Below are 18708 nucleotides of genomic sequence, written 5' to 3' on the forward strand. Positions count from 1 at the left end.
GAAAGAGATGTTGAGGCTCAGTAACTCCAGCGTTATGCTAAAATGGACCTATTAAGCCAAGAAGGCTGTTGTACTTTGTATTATAATCCATATAATTACTCAATATAAATAAAACTATTCTGTGGCAGGAAATAAAAGATAACTTTGAAAGCACAGCTAATATGAACTTTTTATGCACATAGAGACAGAAAGCAGGGAGTTTGTTTTTGTATTTTGAGTGCATTCATGCATTTTACAAAAAATATTTTAAAATTCATGCTGTGGCACCTTGTTCTACAGTGAGTTTTTGTGTCTTGTTTTTTCTGCATGTCTGGACTGTGACCTCTACTCAGGGAGGGCCCATGCCATTGAAAGGATTAATTCCAGGACTGTCATTTTCACCTGGGAGGAAACAAAGTGTCCGTTATTATCAGCCTTACAAAGGTTTAAATAATTCTCGTTTGGCCAATTTCCCCCTGCTCAAGCACACCAGTTGTTTTTCTCTTGTACTGATACCCAGTGAGTGGCTGTGTCTCCATTTGCCACAGTCTTCCCCTTTGCAAACCAGAGAATTTGGAATGTAGCACCGATACTTTCCCTCCCACTGTAGAGCCTTTTCTTCAGTGCTTCCTCCTCTGGTCCTGGGGTGCACTTGATCATCCTGGTTAGTGGTGATCCTTGGAGTAAATGTCTGTTACTCGGGTTGTACAAGGCCTGGGATACTACAATCAGCCACCCCTGTGAGGTGTAAGTTGGTGTCAATAAACGAAACTCTCGTTTTAAAAGTCCATTCACTCTTTCAATCAGCTTGGCGGTAATAAGAGTACCTGGTATGCCTAATGAATGGCCTTACTGGCAGCCCAGTCTCTCTCAGCTTGTCCAGAGAAATGAAACGTGTTATCCAATTGCATCGCCTGAGGGTCCCCATCATAACTAATTGACTCCTGCAAACCCTATAGAGTACGGTCTTGATCAGCTTGTCAAGGAATTGTTATTAAAAAACCTGAGCAGATGTCAACAGCATAGTGCCGTCTACCAGGGGTCCGATGTAATCAATCTACCGCAGCTGGACTGGACTTTTTATTGTGGTCAGTCGGCTTCTCATGAAGTTTTTTTTAAATCGTCTAATATCCCAACTTCCGTAGTCAAGTACACTGATAATTGTAAACCTCGTTGCTTAGCCCATTCAGTTGTAACCATACACGCCCAGATGACCAGCCATGTTACTTGTCTATTGTCCCAACACACGGGATTCAAGGGTGTACTCGTACTAACTGGTCCACTTTATTAATAAAGGTGGTAGACAGAGAGGAATCTTTCTGGTGGGCGTCTACATGGAAAGCAGTGGTCTTCATTCGATGGACTGTTTTCCAGATCTGTTCCCAGAGTGCCTGCCCCCACAGGGGCTTTCCCTGTACAGTATCTACAATTTCCTTTTCTGCCGCCCTGCCATTTGCCGCTGCCCAAGAGTCTGTGTATATAGGCAGCCGATCTGCTTCGCGCTGCCGTGGCAAGGTGACTGCCACCGGTTCAGTTCAGCTAGCTGGCCGAAACCGCCCTCTCCCTGCGCCGCAAAACCCTCTTCGTTCAGCGCAGCTGATGTCTACCCCTGGACACCGGCTTTCCGGGGTCTGGGGCCGTCCATAAACCAGGCATGATGTTTATCCGCTTCAGAGAGCTGTCGGTTGGACACTCCCCATGAAGGGGAGGCGTTGGGATAGGGGATTCGACAGTCTCTGTGTGTCTATCCACAGGCGTGTGGGCTACACCTGTGTGTAATTTGCCAACCCTCTCTGGACCCTTACTTGCTCGCTCTGCGATGTACCACTTTCACTTCACAACGGAGGTTTGCTCTGCTTTCTCACCCTGTTAGTAGGTCTCTCCGGGAGCGCCTACGTTATAATGCGTCTCATGATTACTCCACTTCCTTCTCGGGGATCTGCCGTCTCCACTAACGTCCAATAGGCGTGTATCGTAGTGTAGGAGCAAATCGTGGAATGTTCACCCCGTTTTGTCTTCTCCCACCCCCCTCCATAAACTTTATACAGCGTTGTTCTGATGTACGGGTACCTGTAGCTCAAATGGCAATCGGGGTAAACAAGGGACAGGGGGCAGGGACTGAGCCATTGTTTCCTTGGCAGCCTCGAACGCCTGTTGTTCTGGATACCACGGAAAAGTTGCTTCCCCACCCCCAGTTACTTTGTGTAGGGGTCGCAGGCAGCAGGACCGTTAGGTGTGGTATGTGCCGCCTCCAGTAGCCTAATTGCCCCGCAAACCTTTGGGTCTCTTGCTTATTTGTGGAGGTAGCCATTTCAGCCATTTTATTTCGGTTCTTTTTTCCCGGATCACTTAAGGTCCCGAGACACACTGCATGCCCAGGACTTCCTGACTCGGTCCCCTGTATTTTCTATGGATCCATTCCTTATGCGGCTTACCAGCACGTCCAGGACTCCAGCTATTCCCTCCTCAGTGGGTTCTCGGAGCAGGAGGGCTGTCTGTATAATCAGGTGACAGCTTACTGGGGATGCATCGAGATCTCGAGCTTTCAGACCATGGCACAAGGTAGGGCTGTGCCCATTCCTATCAGGCAATCTGGTAAAAGTGTGTTGTCTGCTTTCCCATGTAAACGCAAACTGGTAAAACCGTAACAGATTGGGCCATTCGGCCCATCGAGTCTGCTCTGCCGTTCTATTACCTTCTAAACCGCATTTTCCTGCCTTCTCCCCATAACCTTTCACACCCTGACTTCCCAAAAATCTATAAAACTCCACTTTAAGTACACTCAATGACTTGGCCTCTAGAGCCGCCTGTGGCAATGAATTCCACAGATTCACCACCCTCTGGATAACAATATTCCTCTTCTCTGTTCTAAATGGATGCCTTTCTATTCTGAGGCAATGTCCTCTGGTCTTAGACTCTGCCACCAAAGAAAACAGCTTCTCCATATCCGCTCTATCCAGGCCTTTCAACATTCGATAGGTTTCAATGAGATTCCCTCCTTATTCTTCTAAATTCCACCAAGTACAGGCCAGAGCCATCAAACGCTCCTCATATGATGTCTTTCAATCATTTCTGTGAACCTCCTCTGAACCCTCTCCAATGTCACCACATCCTCTTAGATACCAGGTCCAAGAGTGCCCACAATATTCCAAGTAAGACCTCACCAATGCATTATAAAGCCCCAGCCTTGCTTTTATATTCTAGTCCTCTCAAAATGAATTCTAAAATTGCATTTGCCTTCCTCACCATCGACTCAACTTGCAAGTTAACCTTCAGGGAATCCTGCTCAAGGTCTCCCAAGTCTCTTTGCACTTTGGGTTTTTGAATTTTCTCTGTTTAAAAAAGTCTCCACTTTTATTCCTTCTACCAAGGTGCATGACCACACACTTCCTGACACTATTCCATCTGCCACTTCTATGCCCATTCTCCTAATCTGTCTAAGTCCTTCTGCAGACTCCCTGCTTCCTCAACACAACATGCCCCTCCACGTATCTTCGTACTGTTCACAAGCTTGGCCACAAAGCCATCAATTCCGTCATCCAAATCATTGACATACAAAATAAACAGTCCCAACACACGTCCCTGTGAAACACCACTAGTCTCTGGCAGCCAACCAGGAGAGATTGGCAGGAGGCAAAGATTGGGCTTTATTCCCAATCTTTGCCTCCTGCCAATCAGCCAATGCTCCCAGTCCTGATGAAGGGTCTCGGCCCAAAATGTCGACTGTACTTCTTCCTATAGATGCTGCCTGGCTTACTGCATTCTACCAGCATTTTGTGTGTGTTGAATGTTCCATCCATGCTAGTATCTTTCCTGTAACACCATGGACTCTTTATCTTGCTAAGCAGCTTCACGTGTGACCTTTGTCAAAGACCCTTTGAAAATCCAACTGATCTTGTGACTCTGATGACAGGGGAATGGAGAAGAATGTGTTGGCCAGATCTATTAGAGCATACCATTTCTTGTCTTCCTGTGATATCATTTCCAAAGGCACTATGTCCAGGGCAGCAGCAGTTAATGGAGGTTCATATTTATTTAGCTGGTGATAATCAACCGCTATCCTTCAGCTGCGGCCTGATTACTAATACTATCATCCACTAAGAGCTGATCTGCAGAATGCCAACAAACCTTCATGCGGCCTTTTCCCTCCCCTCTCAATAAAGCTGCACCTTCTCGACATACCATAAGATATAGGAGAAGTAGACCATTTGGCCCATCGACTCTGCTCCGCCAGCTTGTCTGTATCTTTAACTCTAGCACTAACGCTAGTCCTAAGAGTGGATTCTTTTTTTCTCTCTCTCTCGCACACACCCTTAAAGACTACTTGCATTAGTACATTTCCCATGTATTTGCTACCTGCACCAGCACAATGATCTCACAGCGCAATGTTTTCACTATTATGGCTGTAGACGTACTCCTTTCTCAAAACATTACTGTAGACTGGTTCTCTCAAAACAATCCCATTCTAAGCCAATCACAAACAAGAGAAAATCTGCAGATGCTGGAAATCCAAGCAAAACACACACACACACAACGCTGGAGGAACTCAGCAGGCCAGGCAGCATCTATGGGAAAAAGTACAGTCTTTCTCGGCCCGAAATGTCGACTGTACTTTTTTCTATTTTGTCTTACAGAATTCCATTTTATTTTAGCATATACCAAGGAGGAATCACATTTAACTCTTTCCTTACAGCAGGCTGTTTTAAAAAGCAAGTTGGCACTGTGGATAATATGGTCACTTTACACCAAACTCAGTAAACAAGACACCTTATTGCTTTTAACTGGTACCTTTCAAAGTATTAGATATTAGAAGGCCAAGTATAAAATAACAGATGAATGGGTAGATTGGATGCAATATCACAGGCATACATTAAATTCTAAAATTGATTCAAACATCTGAACAAAAGTAGAAAATGCAGGAAAACTATTATAGATGCTATAAACAATTGAATAATGAATTAGTCACTCAAATCCAAGAGAATGCAAAATTTAATCAGATATCTACAATTTGAACCTTTGAAAACTGAAGATTTTTTTTTACAAAACAAGTATCTGCCTGGTATAAATGAATGACAACAAAATGAACAGGATACACTTTACTGAGGTGGTGCAAACCATAAAGGTTAAATTATTCTGGCATCAAAATACACAAAGAAATAACAAGTTTTGCCATTCTTGGATGTTCTGAAACATGAGTAAGATCTCCATTCACTGTCATCACATCATGACTAAAGTGTAACCCAAACTGAATACCAGACATTAGTTTAGCAGCAGTTAACTAAGACAGCAATAATTTAAAGCCAGACAAATAAAAAAGATCACTACATTTTACAGTTGGTAGAACATATTAATCTACTTCCAGTTTTTGCTACAATTCAGACAGGAAAACAATTCTCAATGCATTTTGCAAAGATTCCAACTTTAAAATTGAGAATTCTGGAAAGAGCAACTTCTGAATATTGGGCTTTGGTTAAGTTTCATCTAAAGTTGATGAATTTGTTAATTTTCAAAACAACTATTGTTCTTAATTAGATTTCCAGCATTCAAATTTTTCCTTTTTACTTCTATGAACGAATTGTACTTCTAATCAGCTGCTTAGTTTAAAATAGCCAAATCGAGTAGATGAATAGCTACGAGAAAACAAAGGGTAATAAAATGGAGATTGGTTTTGCTTCCCTGCATCCAATCTCTCCCACTCTTCCCAAAATCGCAAAGAGAAAAGTATTTCAAACATTAACAATCCTGTCATAATTAGAGTAAATCAGCCACAGGGATTGCAGTTTAACCACTACTATTTGGAAACTGCCATCATTGGTTCTACATATATTCCTGGACTTTCCTAATCCGGAAAGAAAATAAATTTGAACCCCCAACTTGAGAATCAAACAACTTCCAAACCAAAGATAATTTTTAAAAAAAGACAAATTGTTTTAAAATATAGTAAACATGTACAAATTACTATGTACACAAATATACAAAATTTACACAATTGATGAATTAATGAATATTTGCATAGTAAAACAAAATAAAAATAGTCTAGACAAAAGCCAACTTCTATTTATGAAAATTATAAACAAGTTCCTATATGGATACTCCTCCATTTTATTTCTATGAAGCCATATCTGAAAATTTGTATATTTATCTCATTTATAGTTGTTCAGAGCTGATGCAGTGGAAAGTAACAGGAGAACCCATGCTGTTAGGACTTTGCACATTGGACTCAAAAGAATTTGGTATGATCCCAAAAGTCTCACTGTGCAACGACTCTCCTTTTAAGAAATCATCCTCTTCATCTTCAGCAGAATCCTATAAATTGATAGTCAGGGAAAAACTATTAAATACTTGAAAATCAGACCAATACAAAACAGATTCACATTTTACATTAGTTTTTAAATCAAAACAATAAATTATCCTTTGTTCAATTTAGCTTTTCCAAAGTTCTTCATCTCTAGAACAACCATCTTGAGCATTATAATCTCCAGTCAAGTAAATAGGTTGCCCGTCTTTAGGTTAAAAGCAGCTCCTAGTTGAAGTGAAAGATAACAACTATCATTTTCTTTAAGTGTAACCACCTTAGTCCTTATCTTATGAGATTCAATATTGATGTGCCCTGAAATATAAATAGCAACATTTCTTGAACATATTCTGACTGCCTAGCAGTTGCACCTGTTGACATTTAAGCATGTCAGCCCTTAGCAATAACTTGGGAAAAAAGGGATTTTGTTAAATATTTTCTTTAACAGTTCCTAGGATGCATATGGTGTTCGAAGAAAACAAAACCAAAGTAATGGCAGGTAGGGAATGTTATTTTACTTAACATACAATCACCACTTGTAAACAGGCCATCTGGCCCATAACGTCAACAAATAGACACACATCTGTATACCATCTTCCAGCACTTGGCCAGTAACGTTCTATGCCTAAGGCTTATCTGGACAATTCTTAAATGCTGTTAGTGAGTCTGCTTCCACCACTCACTCAGGTAGTACATTCCACATTACCACCATTCTCTGGCAAAAAATATCCCTTCTAAATCTCTTACCCCAAATTTATATTTTCTAGATTTCTCTACCTCTGACATAGTGATAAATTTACTGCAGTTTATCCTATCTACACCTTTTTCCTCAATTATATCCCCTTTTAATCTCTTCCATTCTGGGGAAAACCGATCTAGATTCCCTAGTCTCTCTTCATAACTGTGTAACACACCATCCCAGGCCACATTCTGGTCAATCTCCTCTGCACCCTCTCCAGTACTATCACATCTTCCCAGCGTGATGATCTGAATTATGTTAGAGTGATTTTTGGGTTTGGACAGATACATTTAGCAATTGACTTTGGCTACCAGGCTTCACATCTGAATATGTATTGTGGATTTAATTTGGAGTACAGCTCTGAACACTAGGTTCCTAAAGGCAGTGAAACCCAGACCAGACAATGCTGATTAAAATTGTCCTTTGATGTTTGGCACATAAAATATCCAGCCCCATGTTGGGACAGCCAGACCTTTTGACCGAAAACGTCTCCGTATGATGCCTGCTATACCTTGTTTTGTCGAATAAGGAAGAAGCTTTGTATCTACCAGTAATTTTCTTCATTCACACAACAAGAAATTGTATGCAGCTAAGTTTTCACCAGTGTTTAATAAAATTATATAATCTCCTTACTTTTAAACTCCTGATTAATTCTTACTTAAATTTAATAAAGTAATGGTTCAAAGAATATCAATATGAGTTAGAGTTTAACTCCTATAGTTATTGAACAATACTATAGCATCTTTCAATCTAGTACATTTAGTACTAAAGGGAAATTGTTATCTGGTGTTTCTTTGCTCATACTTTCTGGTGATACAGAGTTCAGTGGAAACTTATCAGCTGAGCTCTGAGCCTTTTGTTTAATAACCACCAGAACAGTGGTCTTTTCATCATCACAACTGTTCAAATGGCTGCTATCTGCTGGATAAGTCTCTCATGGGCGAATTTTTCTTTGCAAAAAGAGAAATAATGGATTGCTATTTACATACAGAATAAAAGTCTATGAATACGCACTCATGAAAAACAAGCCAATACAGTAAAATATTCTCCCACTAAATGCTATTGCATTGCAGTAAAAATATATTCTGTTGGTATCGGATCTACCCACCTGCTTTGTGATTTTCTGTGAAACCTGAATATCCTGAAAGCTTAAATCCTCCCAGACCTGATAAATACCTTCAAAGGTTTTCTTAGATCTGTCAGATAAAAAAAACTGTCATCTGTACTCAAGTAACAATGAAACAAATCATACACATGTTGAATCATTATGACTTCTGTATATTTCAAGTAAAAGATAACAGATACACTTTGGCAGTGCATAAGTTGCTAATATTGTTTTAATAAAGCACAAATTGTTGATACTAATTCAAGGGGAAGGAAATGGGAAGAAACCTGTGGCACTCAGAAACAAAGATGTGAAATATTAAACAGCTGAAAAGGGCGTTTTCAAAGTGAAATCACATGGATTCAAAAACATAGAAAGCAGGGAAACACATTGTTCTCCTCCAGTAGTCTGTATCATACCTGCTGTTAAGCTCCATGACATTCCTCCCATCTGCCCTACATTTCTTCAACTTTCAGTCTCTTTCTATTCCATTTTCTCCTACTATTATTACCTAGTTTCCTTTTTCATGTATCCATATCAGCCTCAACAAATGTGAACAAATTCCATTTTCTATTTTTACTAAAGCAATTCACCCTTATTTCATTTCAGATTTAACATCAAATACTGATGTTCACAAACCTTTTAAGAATATAAGGATCAAAGGGAAAGAAGCAATCCAGCGGATTAGTGCAAACCTGCACCAAGTCACCTCCAACACCACTCCTGACAATTGGTATGAGCTGTCGATTGTTTCGTTCAATAATTGTGTAGCAGAAGACTAACTGATACTTCCTGCAACAAAAATATTGGATTACCTTGGTTAGATATTGCTCTCGCTTAATTTAAGCATATATCAATTGGCCTTAAAATATTTTAACACAACTTGACCCAATGAATGATGTGACATCGAGGAAAGCCCCCACTCCCCTGAGGAACAGGCACCATCCAGCCACAGCCAAGGTGAGGAGGATCCTAGCCAGGGTAAATCCATGCAAAACTGCGGGGCTGAACAACGTACCTGGTCAGATACTGAGGGATTATGTAACCTAACTAACAGAAGACTTAACGGACATCTTTAATAACTCTTTGCAATAGTCCACTGTCCCTGCAGACTTTAAGGCAGCCACCATCATTCGGTGCTCAAGACAGCGACAGGACTGGTCGAAATGATCACTGTCCTGTGGCACTGACCTCAAAAATTATGAAGTGCTTTCAGTGGCCGGTAATGGACTGTATAAAATGTTTTAAGTAAATTTGTTATCAAAGTGCGTTAATGTCACCATATACAACACTGAGATTCATTTTCTTGTGGGCATTCACAGTAAACTGGTCTGAGAAGTGGCAGATGGAGTTCAACCCAGATAAGTGTGACGTGGTTCATCTTGGTAGGTCAAATATGATGGCAGAATATAGTATTATCTATCCTCTGAAGCAGGTAGGTACTTTAGAATACTGAAGTAAGAGGTTAAAGATATCAGTGAACACTCCAGCCAGTTGATCAGCATGGGTCTTTAGTACTCAGCCAGGTACCCCACCTGGGCTGAATGCTTTCTGTGGGTTCACCCTCCTTTCACGTCAGCCCCAGAGGCTGAAATCAAAGGGTCATTGAGGGCTGTGGGAGTTCGTGAAGGTGCCTCCACATTTTGACAGTCAAGCTAGCATAAAAGGCATTGAACTCATCCGGGACCAAAACCTTGTTGTCGTCTATGTCACTTGGTTTCACTTTGTAGGAGGTGATAGCATTCAAGCCATCAAGCATCCTTTAGTGATTCAGGTTTGGTCTGGAATTTCTGGAGGTTGTACATGGACCTCTTGTACTTTACTTGGTCACCAGGCATGAATGTCACCGATCTGGCCCTCAGCAGATTGCTGATCTCATGGCTTATCTGGGGCTTCTGGTTAGGGGAGACTCTGAATGATGTTGTGGGGACACACTCATCTACAACTGTTTTTATAAAGACCATGACAACTGTTGTGCATTGGTTCAAGCCCTCTGAGTCCTTGAACACAGCCCACTCCACCAACTCGAAGCAATTCCACTGCTGCTTCTCTGCCTAAAGAGCAAGCGGAGATGCAGACAGAAGGACAGCCAGATGATCAGATCTCCCACAACGCGGTCTAGGGATGGAACGGTAGGCATTGCAAATCATAGTTAACAGTGGTTAAGTGTGTTGGGATCCTTTGTGCTGTAGATGACTTGTTGATGATAATTGGGCAGAGATTTCTTCAAACAAGCCTGAGTGAAGATTCTGGCAATGAATTGAAAGGTGTCAGGATAGGCTGTTTCTTGTTTGCTGATTTGACTCTCAGTACCTCAAATATGGTCAGGATCATGGAAGAGAACTCTCCTGGTAAGTACAACAGTCAGCACTTAAATCATTAGATGTTCAAGGCCGGAGGGAGGGTGGGGGGGTTGAACCAGACTGTGACAGACCAATTATTGCTTTCAGAGATTCGTGTAGCCAATGCACATTTCCAACAATAAAAGTCAAATCCATGTCAAATATCTTTTTCATTTTTCCTAATTATATTAAATAATTTAACTTCGTTTTTAATTGAATGTTAATATTTCTTGAATGCTGCTGTCAAAAAGGCCAAATCTCCTAAAAAGCTGGAGAGTACAAAAACATGTTTTGTTTGCTGTCGAATCTTCTTTCTGCAGCTCTGTGGGCAATGTTCATTCTGGGTCACTACATCCTGCCAGGTAGGACCTCAACATTTAGGATCAAAATGATAATTACCAACCATAAACATTGGCAGATCCAAAGAAACATCAGGACATGGATCAGCAAAAAGCATATGGTCTGACTTGCCACTGCAGTTAATTCTGGCTGTCTCTGGTCTAAATTGCTCATAGTAGTCCAAGACATGATTTAACCTCGTTCATCAATTACAACAAAAAACAGAGGTTGGATGAATTTCTTTTACCTGTTTTTCCACTTAAGCAGTAACAGAGATTTTGTTGTATGGACATTTTCAGTATTCTCTGGGCTCAATGGTGGCAAAACATACACTGACTATTGTAATTATGTAAATTATCATGACTTCACACTAAATGGAAAGTTTATTGGAAAAATCTTGATGGTGTTCTCTGAAACTTTCAATTACTTGATTAATAGAAGATAAATTATGACATTATATCCAATTTTCTCATGAGACCACCTGCCAAAATATCACCAGCACCAGTGTATTTGGAATTCTCTAATCCCAACCAAAGATGACGTTACAACACACTCTCAATGGTGCTGATGCTGTTTATGTAGATCTGTAATGTTGAAATCGTAATTATTTTTGAGGCATTCACATTATACATACCATATGTTTATTTAGTGATAAACAAAGAGATTTCAGATATTGCTTTAGGGTTAACTTTACAACCGCAAACACGAGGAAATCTGCAGATGCTGGAATTTCAAGCAACACACACAAAAAATGCTGGTGAACGCAGCAGGCCAGGCAGCATCTATAGGAAGAGGTACAGTCGATGTTTCGGGCCGAGACCCTTCGTCAGGACTAACTGAAAGAAGAGATAGTAAGATATTTGAAAGTGGGAGGGGGAGGGGGAGATCCGAAATGATAGGAAAAGACAGGAGGGGGAGGGATGGAGCTAAGAGCTGGAAAGTTGATTGACAAAAGGGATATGAGGCTGGAGAAGGGAGAGGATCATGGGACGGGAGGCCTAGGGAGAAAGAAAGGAGGAGGGGGGAAGCCCAGAGGATGGGCAAGGAGTATAGTGAGAGGGACAGAGGAAGAAAAAGGAGAGAGAGAGAAAAAAAAAATTAATAATAAATAAATAACAGTTGGGGTACGAAGGGGAGGAGGGGCATTAACGGAAGTTAGAGAAGTCAATGTTCATGCCAACAGGTTGGAGGCTACCCAGACGGAATATGAGGTGTTGTTCCTCCAACCTGAGTGTGGCTTCATCTTGACAGTAGAGGGGACTCTAGCACCACTCTGCTCCGTCTAGCGGAATTAGTCCTTACTCTTAATAATTTCTCCTTTGGCTCCTCCCACTTCCTCCAAACTAAAGGTGCAGCCATGGGCACCCATATGGGTCCCAGCTATGCCTGAACTTTTTGTTGGCTTTGTGGAACAATCCATGTTCCAAGCCTATACTGGTATCTGTCCCCCACTTTTCCTTCGCTACATCAACGACTGCATTGGCGCTGCTTCATGCACACATGCTGAGCTCGTTGACTTCATTAACTTTGCCTCCAACTTTCAACCTGCCCTCAAGTTTACCTGGTCCATTTCCAATACCTCCCTCCCCTTTCCTGATCTTTCTGTCTATCTCTGGAGACAGTTTATCTACTGATGTCTACTATAAGCCTACTGACTCTCACAGCTATCTTGTCTATTCCTCTTCTCATCCTGTCTCTTGCAAAAACGCCATCCCCTTCTCGCGATTCCTCCGTCTCCGCCGCATCTGCTCTCAGAATGAGGCTTTTCATTCCAGGACGAAGGAGATGTCCTCCTTTTTTAAAGAAAGGGGCTTCCCTTCCTCCACTATCAACTCTGCTCTTAAACGCATCTCTCCCATTTCACGCACATCCACTCTCACCCCATACTCCCGCCATCCCACTAGGGATAGGGTTCCTCTTGTCCTCACCTACCACCCCACCAGCCTCCGGGTCCAACATATAATTCTCCGTAACATCTGCCACCTCCAACGGGATCCCACCATTAAGCACATCTTTCCCTCCCCCCACCCCCCACTTCCCGCAGGGATCGCTCCCTACGCTACTCCCTTGTCCATTCGTCCCCCCCATCCCTTCCCACCAATTTCCCTCCCGGCACTTATCCCTGTAAGCGGAACAAGTGCTACACATACCCTTACACTCCCTCACCACCATTCAGGGCCCCAGACAGTCCTTCCAGGTGAGGCAACACTTCACCTGTGAGTCGGCTGGGGTGATATACTGCGTCTGGTGCTCCTGATGCAGCCTTCTATATATTGGCGAGACCCGGCGCAGGCTGGGAGACTGTTTCCCTGAACACCTACGCTCTGTCTGCCAGAGAAAGCAGGATCTCCCAGTGGCCACACATTTTAATTCCACATCCCATTCCTATTCTGATATGTCTATCCATGGCCTCCTCTAGTGTCAAGATGAAGCCACACTCAGGTTAGAGGAACAACACCTTATATTCCGTCTGGGTAGCCTCCAACCTGATGGTATGAACATTGACTTCTCAAACTTCCGCTAATGCCCCACCTCCCCCTCGTACCCCATCCCTTATTTATTTTATTATTATTATTATTAATTTTTTTTCTCTCTCTCTTTTTCTCCCTCTGTCTCTCTCACTATACTCTTTGCCCTTCCTCTGGGCTTCCCCCTCCTCCTTCCTTTCTCCCTGGGCCTCCTGTCCCATGATCCTCTCATATCCCTTTTGCCAATCACCTATCCAGCTCTTGGCTCCATCCCTCCCCCTCCTGTCTTCTCCTATCATTTTGGATCTCCCCCTCCCCCTCCCACTTCCAAATCTCTTACTATCTCTTCTTCCAGTTAGTCCTGACGAAGAGACTCGGCCCGAAACGTCGACTGTACCTCTTCCTGGAGATGCTGCCTGGCCTGCTGCGTTCACCAGCATTTTGTGTGTGTGTTGCTTTAACTTTACAATGTGTTATATTAATCACTTTTTCCAAGGCTTTTGCTTTTGATGTTATTTTTATACAAGCTGTTTGAGTATCAGGGGTCCCTATCTATAAATACTTAAATACATTACACAATTCAGATATGGAATGCAATGTCAAGCAGTCTTTGTACTTGGCTCCAAGATATTATATTACCAATATCCAATACTACTCACCTAGTAATAGCAGCGAACAAGTTGACAACAGAAGGTAAACAAACTTTCAGTGGGTTCAGTTGGCACATTACTATACGTTCAAAATTTAGATTTTGTAAGTATGTCAAACCTGCACAGAAAGGCAAATAAATATGCAAATATTTAATTTCAAAGCTACTTTAGCATTCATTTTACAATGCAAAATTAATGACATCCTTAAAAGGGCTTCAACAGAAATGAAAGAAAACATGCATAATACTTTAAGTTCTCAATCTTTTTATTGACTGTACCAATGTTATGCAACAGCTGTCCACTGATGGTTGTGTATATAAAGTCAGTACTGACTGGATCTCTCTGCCTTTCTGCTGTGCTCAAAGCAGTATACCATTTATTTATAACAGCAGCCCAAGCCAAACTACATTGTCAATATCTGACACCACTGTAAATACATTTCACTGTATTTTCTATCATTCTCAAGTGAGTGGATCAATTGGCTGTGGACCCTTACAAGGTTTCACTTGTTCTATTCAAACAAAAAACAGCAATAAATGATGATTCTGATTTCCCCTCCCTTAATATGAGACAGCAAAGGAAATAGAATGTTTGACATTCAAAGAGTAACATTATCCATACAGCAACATTACTGGGACAAACTAACGCTCTGGAAACATGCAAGTGTAAATCTGTTTTATACCGCTGTGGCGTGCAATGTTCATTATTCCTGCCACTTCATTCGTGCTGTATTTTCCATTTTGACTATGTATTTTAGATAATAACCTGCACTCTTTTAAATGATTATCAAATTTAATACCAAACTAATCAGTTACCTTTCTTCAGATTTCCATCCAGTAACTGTTTGCAATGGAATATGAAGATGTAAAACACAGCTTGGCAAGCAGAGTAGAATGACCCATGGAGAGCCACATCACAATAACCCTTTGTTCCGGCATCTTGGCTGTCAATATAGTGGTGTAACCAGGGGACCAGCAGATCCAAACAAGCCTTCACAGTGCTAATCAAGAAAATGAAATCTTACTCAATAAATTAGTTCTTTATTGGTGCATAAAAGACAATAAGAATTTAATTATCGTGTATTTACTTCCAATTAATTCAAATGCTCTAGCTACCAATTACATTATTTCATAATTTTTAAAAAAACTTATTCCATCACTTGCATCTTTATTTTGGAATTAGAGTAGTTCAATCAATGGCAAGTATTTATACTGCAATGTGATAATTACCGCACGACAACCAATCCGGCTCTAAAATTATGGAAGACAGTGACCAATCAAGATCTAAGCAAAAAATATATCGTCCTTTATCTTTCAACTCCCTTCCATGGACCTCAAGAACTTCAGTAGGATTAGCATGAGTAGAAAATAAAGCAGCTGAAACCTGCTCTCCCAATATCTCCTTCACCAAAGTCCCCATGACCAGATATTTCTGGACAGCAAAAGTATTGACCTCAATGCTAAACTGACTGCACATAATGACATTTTGGAACACAGAAACTCAAAAATCATAGCTCTCTGGACAAGGAAACCCAAAGATCCACATCTCCATGACAGAAGAGGCTTCTCTTTGGCCTTCCTTACCCTAAGATTATTCTCTCAACAGCAAACATCCCTCAGCATATACTCTGTTAATTCCCATAGGATCCTGAAGCTTTCCAAAAGATCTCCTCTCAATGCTTTGAATGTACTGATCAATCTATTCAATATTTAAGGCAACCCAATAAGGCATGGGTTTTCCCAGGTGCTCCAGTTTCCTCCCACAGTCCAAAGACGTATCGGGTAGATTAATTGGTCATTGTAAATTGTGTCATGATTAGGGTAGGGTTAATCGGATTTGTTGGGGGTTGCTGGGGCTGCCTGGCTTGAAGGGCCAGAAGGGCCTACTCCACACTGTATCGCTAATTAATTAAAGATAAAATCATAACTACACTACCCTGAACTCCTCTACATTACCTTCAGAGAATGAACAAAGCACTCAGAACTGAGCAACGCTCATCCGCAGTCTCAACGAGTATCTATGTAGCAACTCTTGCTTTTTTTTTAAACCTCCATCCTTGTTACAGAGGCAAAATTTCTCACTTGCTTTCCTATTTATTTACCTGCACGCTAAATTGGTTTCTTTTACAACCTTAGTCCATCTTTTTCCCCCTACACATTATTTTACTTATGCAAATCTATTATTTTAATTACTTAATAATTAACGTTGTTCAGTAAAGATACTTCAACCTGATGGTTCAAAAAGCTTCACTGCTCTTTGTAGTTGGTTCATTATTGTTACATGTACTGAGATACAGTGGAAAATATGGTTTTGCATGCTATCCATACAGATCATTTCACCAGATCGGTACATTAGGGAAAAGCAATAACAGAATGCAGAATATAGTGTTATAGTTACAGAGAAGGTGCAGCGTAGGCAGGCAATAAGGTGCAAGGTCATGACGAGGTAGCCTTTGTCCTTTTTCCATGCTAAAAATCCCCTGTAGAGACAACAGTGCTGGAAAAGATGCTGGGAGGGGAAATATTAGGCTCAGGACAGTCTATGGCTAACTGTGGCAAGTTGAACAATCAGTGCTGATTCTACACACCTGAAAGGGCATTCTCGGACATAAAGACATCATCCGACAATATTGCTCATTGTTAATGTGCCAGTCTTCACATGCAAAATTAAAACTTACAGCTGAATCACAATCATGAACTGAGCTGCCCACATGATGAGTTTGGCATCTGATTGCATTATAATTTATCATAACACACCATACAGTGAAACAGTTCACTTACGCTAGAGGAATATACGATGCTCTGGCCAGAAAACTTCCAATATAACTTGCAGCTGTTTGTCTCATTACTGCAGGATTATTTGGATTCTGAAGCATCTTCCAAAGATGTTCCAGGAAAGCCTCTGCCAGTCCCTGAAAAATTGCAACAAGGTAACAATCAGCACCTTATTCCTAATGTTATGATCTAATTTAAAGCATTTAAAACCATTTCCTACTATAATATTGTTATTTGTAGGCCTCCTGCAATAAGCTACAATTAACTGTTAAGTGTAAAAAATGTTGACAAATCAAAACTTTAAAGTTTAGCTGGTCTTCTGAACTTCTGGTATATAGAAGCAGTACATTTGCAAATCTTTCCCCTGGGAAAAATAGGAATCATTCAAAACAGTACAAACTGTAAAGCAACACACACAAAATGCTGGCAGCATCTATGGAAAAAGAGTACAGTCAACGTTTCGGACCAAAACCCTTCAGCAGGATTGGAGAAAAAAGATTAGTAGTAGATTTAAAGAGTGGGGAGAAAATACAAGGTGATAGGTGAAACTGGGAGGGGTGAAGTAAAAAGCTGGGAAGTTGATTGGTGAAACAGATACAGGGCTGGAGAAGAAGGAATCTAATAAAAGAGGACAGAAGGCCATGAAAGAAAGAAAAAGAGGGAGGAGCATCAGAGGAATGCACTGAGATAAGGTGAGAGAAGGAAAAGGGGATGGAAATAGAGAAGGGGGGGGGTTCAAGAAATCAATATCATGACTGGAATTTCGAGACCAATGAACTTCCCAGCTCTTTACTTCACAATCTCCCCCCCCCCCCAGTTTCACCTATCACCTTGTGTTTCTTCCTCCCTTGCCCCAACCTTCTAACTGACTCATTTTTCTGTTAACTGGTCCTGCTGAAACATCAAAATGTTGACTGTACTCTTTTTTGATAGATGCTGCCTGGCCTGCTGAGTTCCTCCAGCATTTTGTGTGTGTTGCTTGGATTTCCAGCATCTGCAGATTTTCTCTTGTTTCTGACTGTAAAGATTTCACTTTAAGTACCCACTTGAATGTGCCACAAAAATTTCTTTCCATAGTAGATATCTCCAATGATGTCTTTTCATTTGCAGTGAAAAGCACTTTTGCCCAGATTGATCCATTTTATTATGATTTCTCAATAGTTAGTGGTAGTACATTTACATTACAGACTAGTTAATATCGGTATCAGAATCCAAGGGAAAGACATTGGTTCTATAAGTCTGGGCAATGCAGATATATTAGTTCTGACTGTAAGATAGTTAACACTGCAACTAACAGATCCAAAGTATCAAGGAAGATATTTAATTAAATTCCAAAACCCAACAAGACTAGCATCTTGGAACAATCATCTGGAATGATAAATGTAGCTGGGTTAGAGTGGGATGAATGATTCTTTGAACATCCCTTTAACAGAGTTTATACACACAGCAGCTTCCAAGAGCGAGTTTAAAATAGTCAGTATATTCTGCATACCCACCATGGAGAGACTACTTTTTTAAATTGCATTCCCAGTATAATAATTGACTACATTTCAGGATGATGCAAGCAGTATGGGTGATCGTTATATAACTGTACACTCTCAAGAAGATAGTATCTGTTGCTAAGGACTGTCACCATCTGGGACCTGCCCTCCACTCGTTACTGCCAGCAGGGAAAAGATACAGGAGCCTGAAGGTGCACAATCAATGATTAAGAAGCAACTTCTCTTCCTCTGCCATCAGATTTTAGTATGGTCCATGAACACTACTTGGCTTTTCATTTTTTGCACCATTTATTTTGTTTTTTTTTAAAATTTTGATGCTTTCATTACTGTACTGCTGCCAGAAAACAAATTTCATGTTATATAGGAATGACAATAAGTATGACTCCGATATCTGTATTTATCCATTAGTCATTAAAAAACAATGAGGGATGGGGTCTATGTAAAATTCTGCAATATCTCTTCATTTACTCTTGATTTTCAAACCCTAAAATCAATTCATGAATTATTTGGCACTC

At 40.9% G+C, this 18708-nt stretch overlaps 1 protein-coding gene and 1 long non-coding RNA gene across 2 annotated transcripts in view; one reads left to right on the top strand and one right to left on the bottom strand.

Moving 5' to 3' along the window:
- The first annotated feature begins 1981 nt into the window (after positions 1–1981).
- LOC134352033 (uncharacterized) lies at positions 1982–18704 on the top strand. Its single transcript, XR_010019331.1, has 4 exons — positions 1982–2541; positions 8728–8851; positions 16771–16846; positions 18246–18704. It is a non-coding gene; the product is annotated as an uncharacterized LOC134352033 (long non-coding RNA).
- rrn3 (RRN3 homolog, RNA polymerase I transcription factor) overlaps positions 4933–18708 on the bottom strand; it is a 39445-nt gene continuing 25669 nt past the window's right edge. Inside the window, exons 13-18 of the mRNA XM_063059091.1 lie at positions 16698–16828; positions 14733–14917; positions 13927–14035; positions 8758–8910; positions 8122–8209; positions 4933–6285 (exon numbers count right to left, since the gene is read on the bottom strand). Coding sequence (XP_062915161.1) covers positions 6127–6285; positions 8122–8209; positions 8758–8910; positions 13927–14035; positions 14733–14917; positions 16698–16828 — 825 coding nt within the window. The 3' untranslated portion in view covers positions 4933–6126. The remainder of the gene's footprint in view (positions 6286–8121; positions 8210–8757; positions 8911–13926; positions 14036–14732; positions 14918–16697; positions 16829–18708) is intronic.

Source organism: Mobula hypostoma, chromosome 9, assembly GCF_963921235.1.
Source record: "Mobula hypostoma chromosome 9, sMobHyp1.1, whole genome shotgun sequence".
Lineage (NCBI taxonomy): Eukaryota > Metazoa > Chordata > Chondrichthyes > Myliobatiformes > Myliobatidae > Mobula > Mobula hypostoma.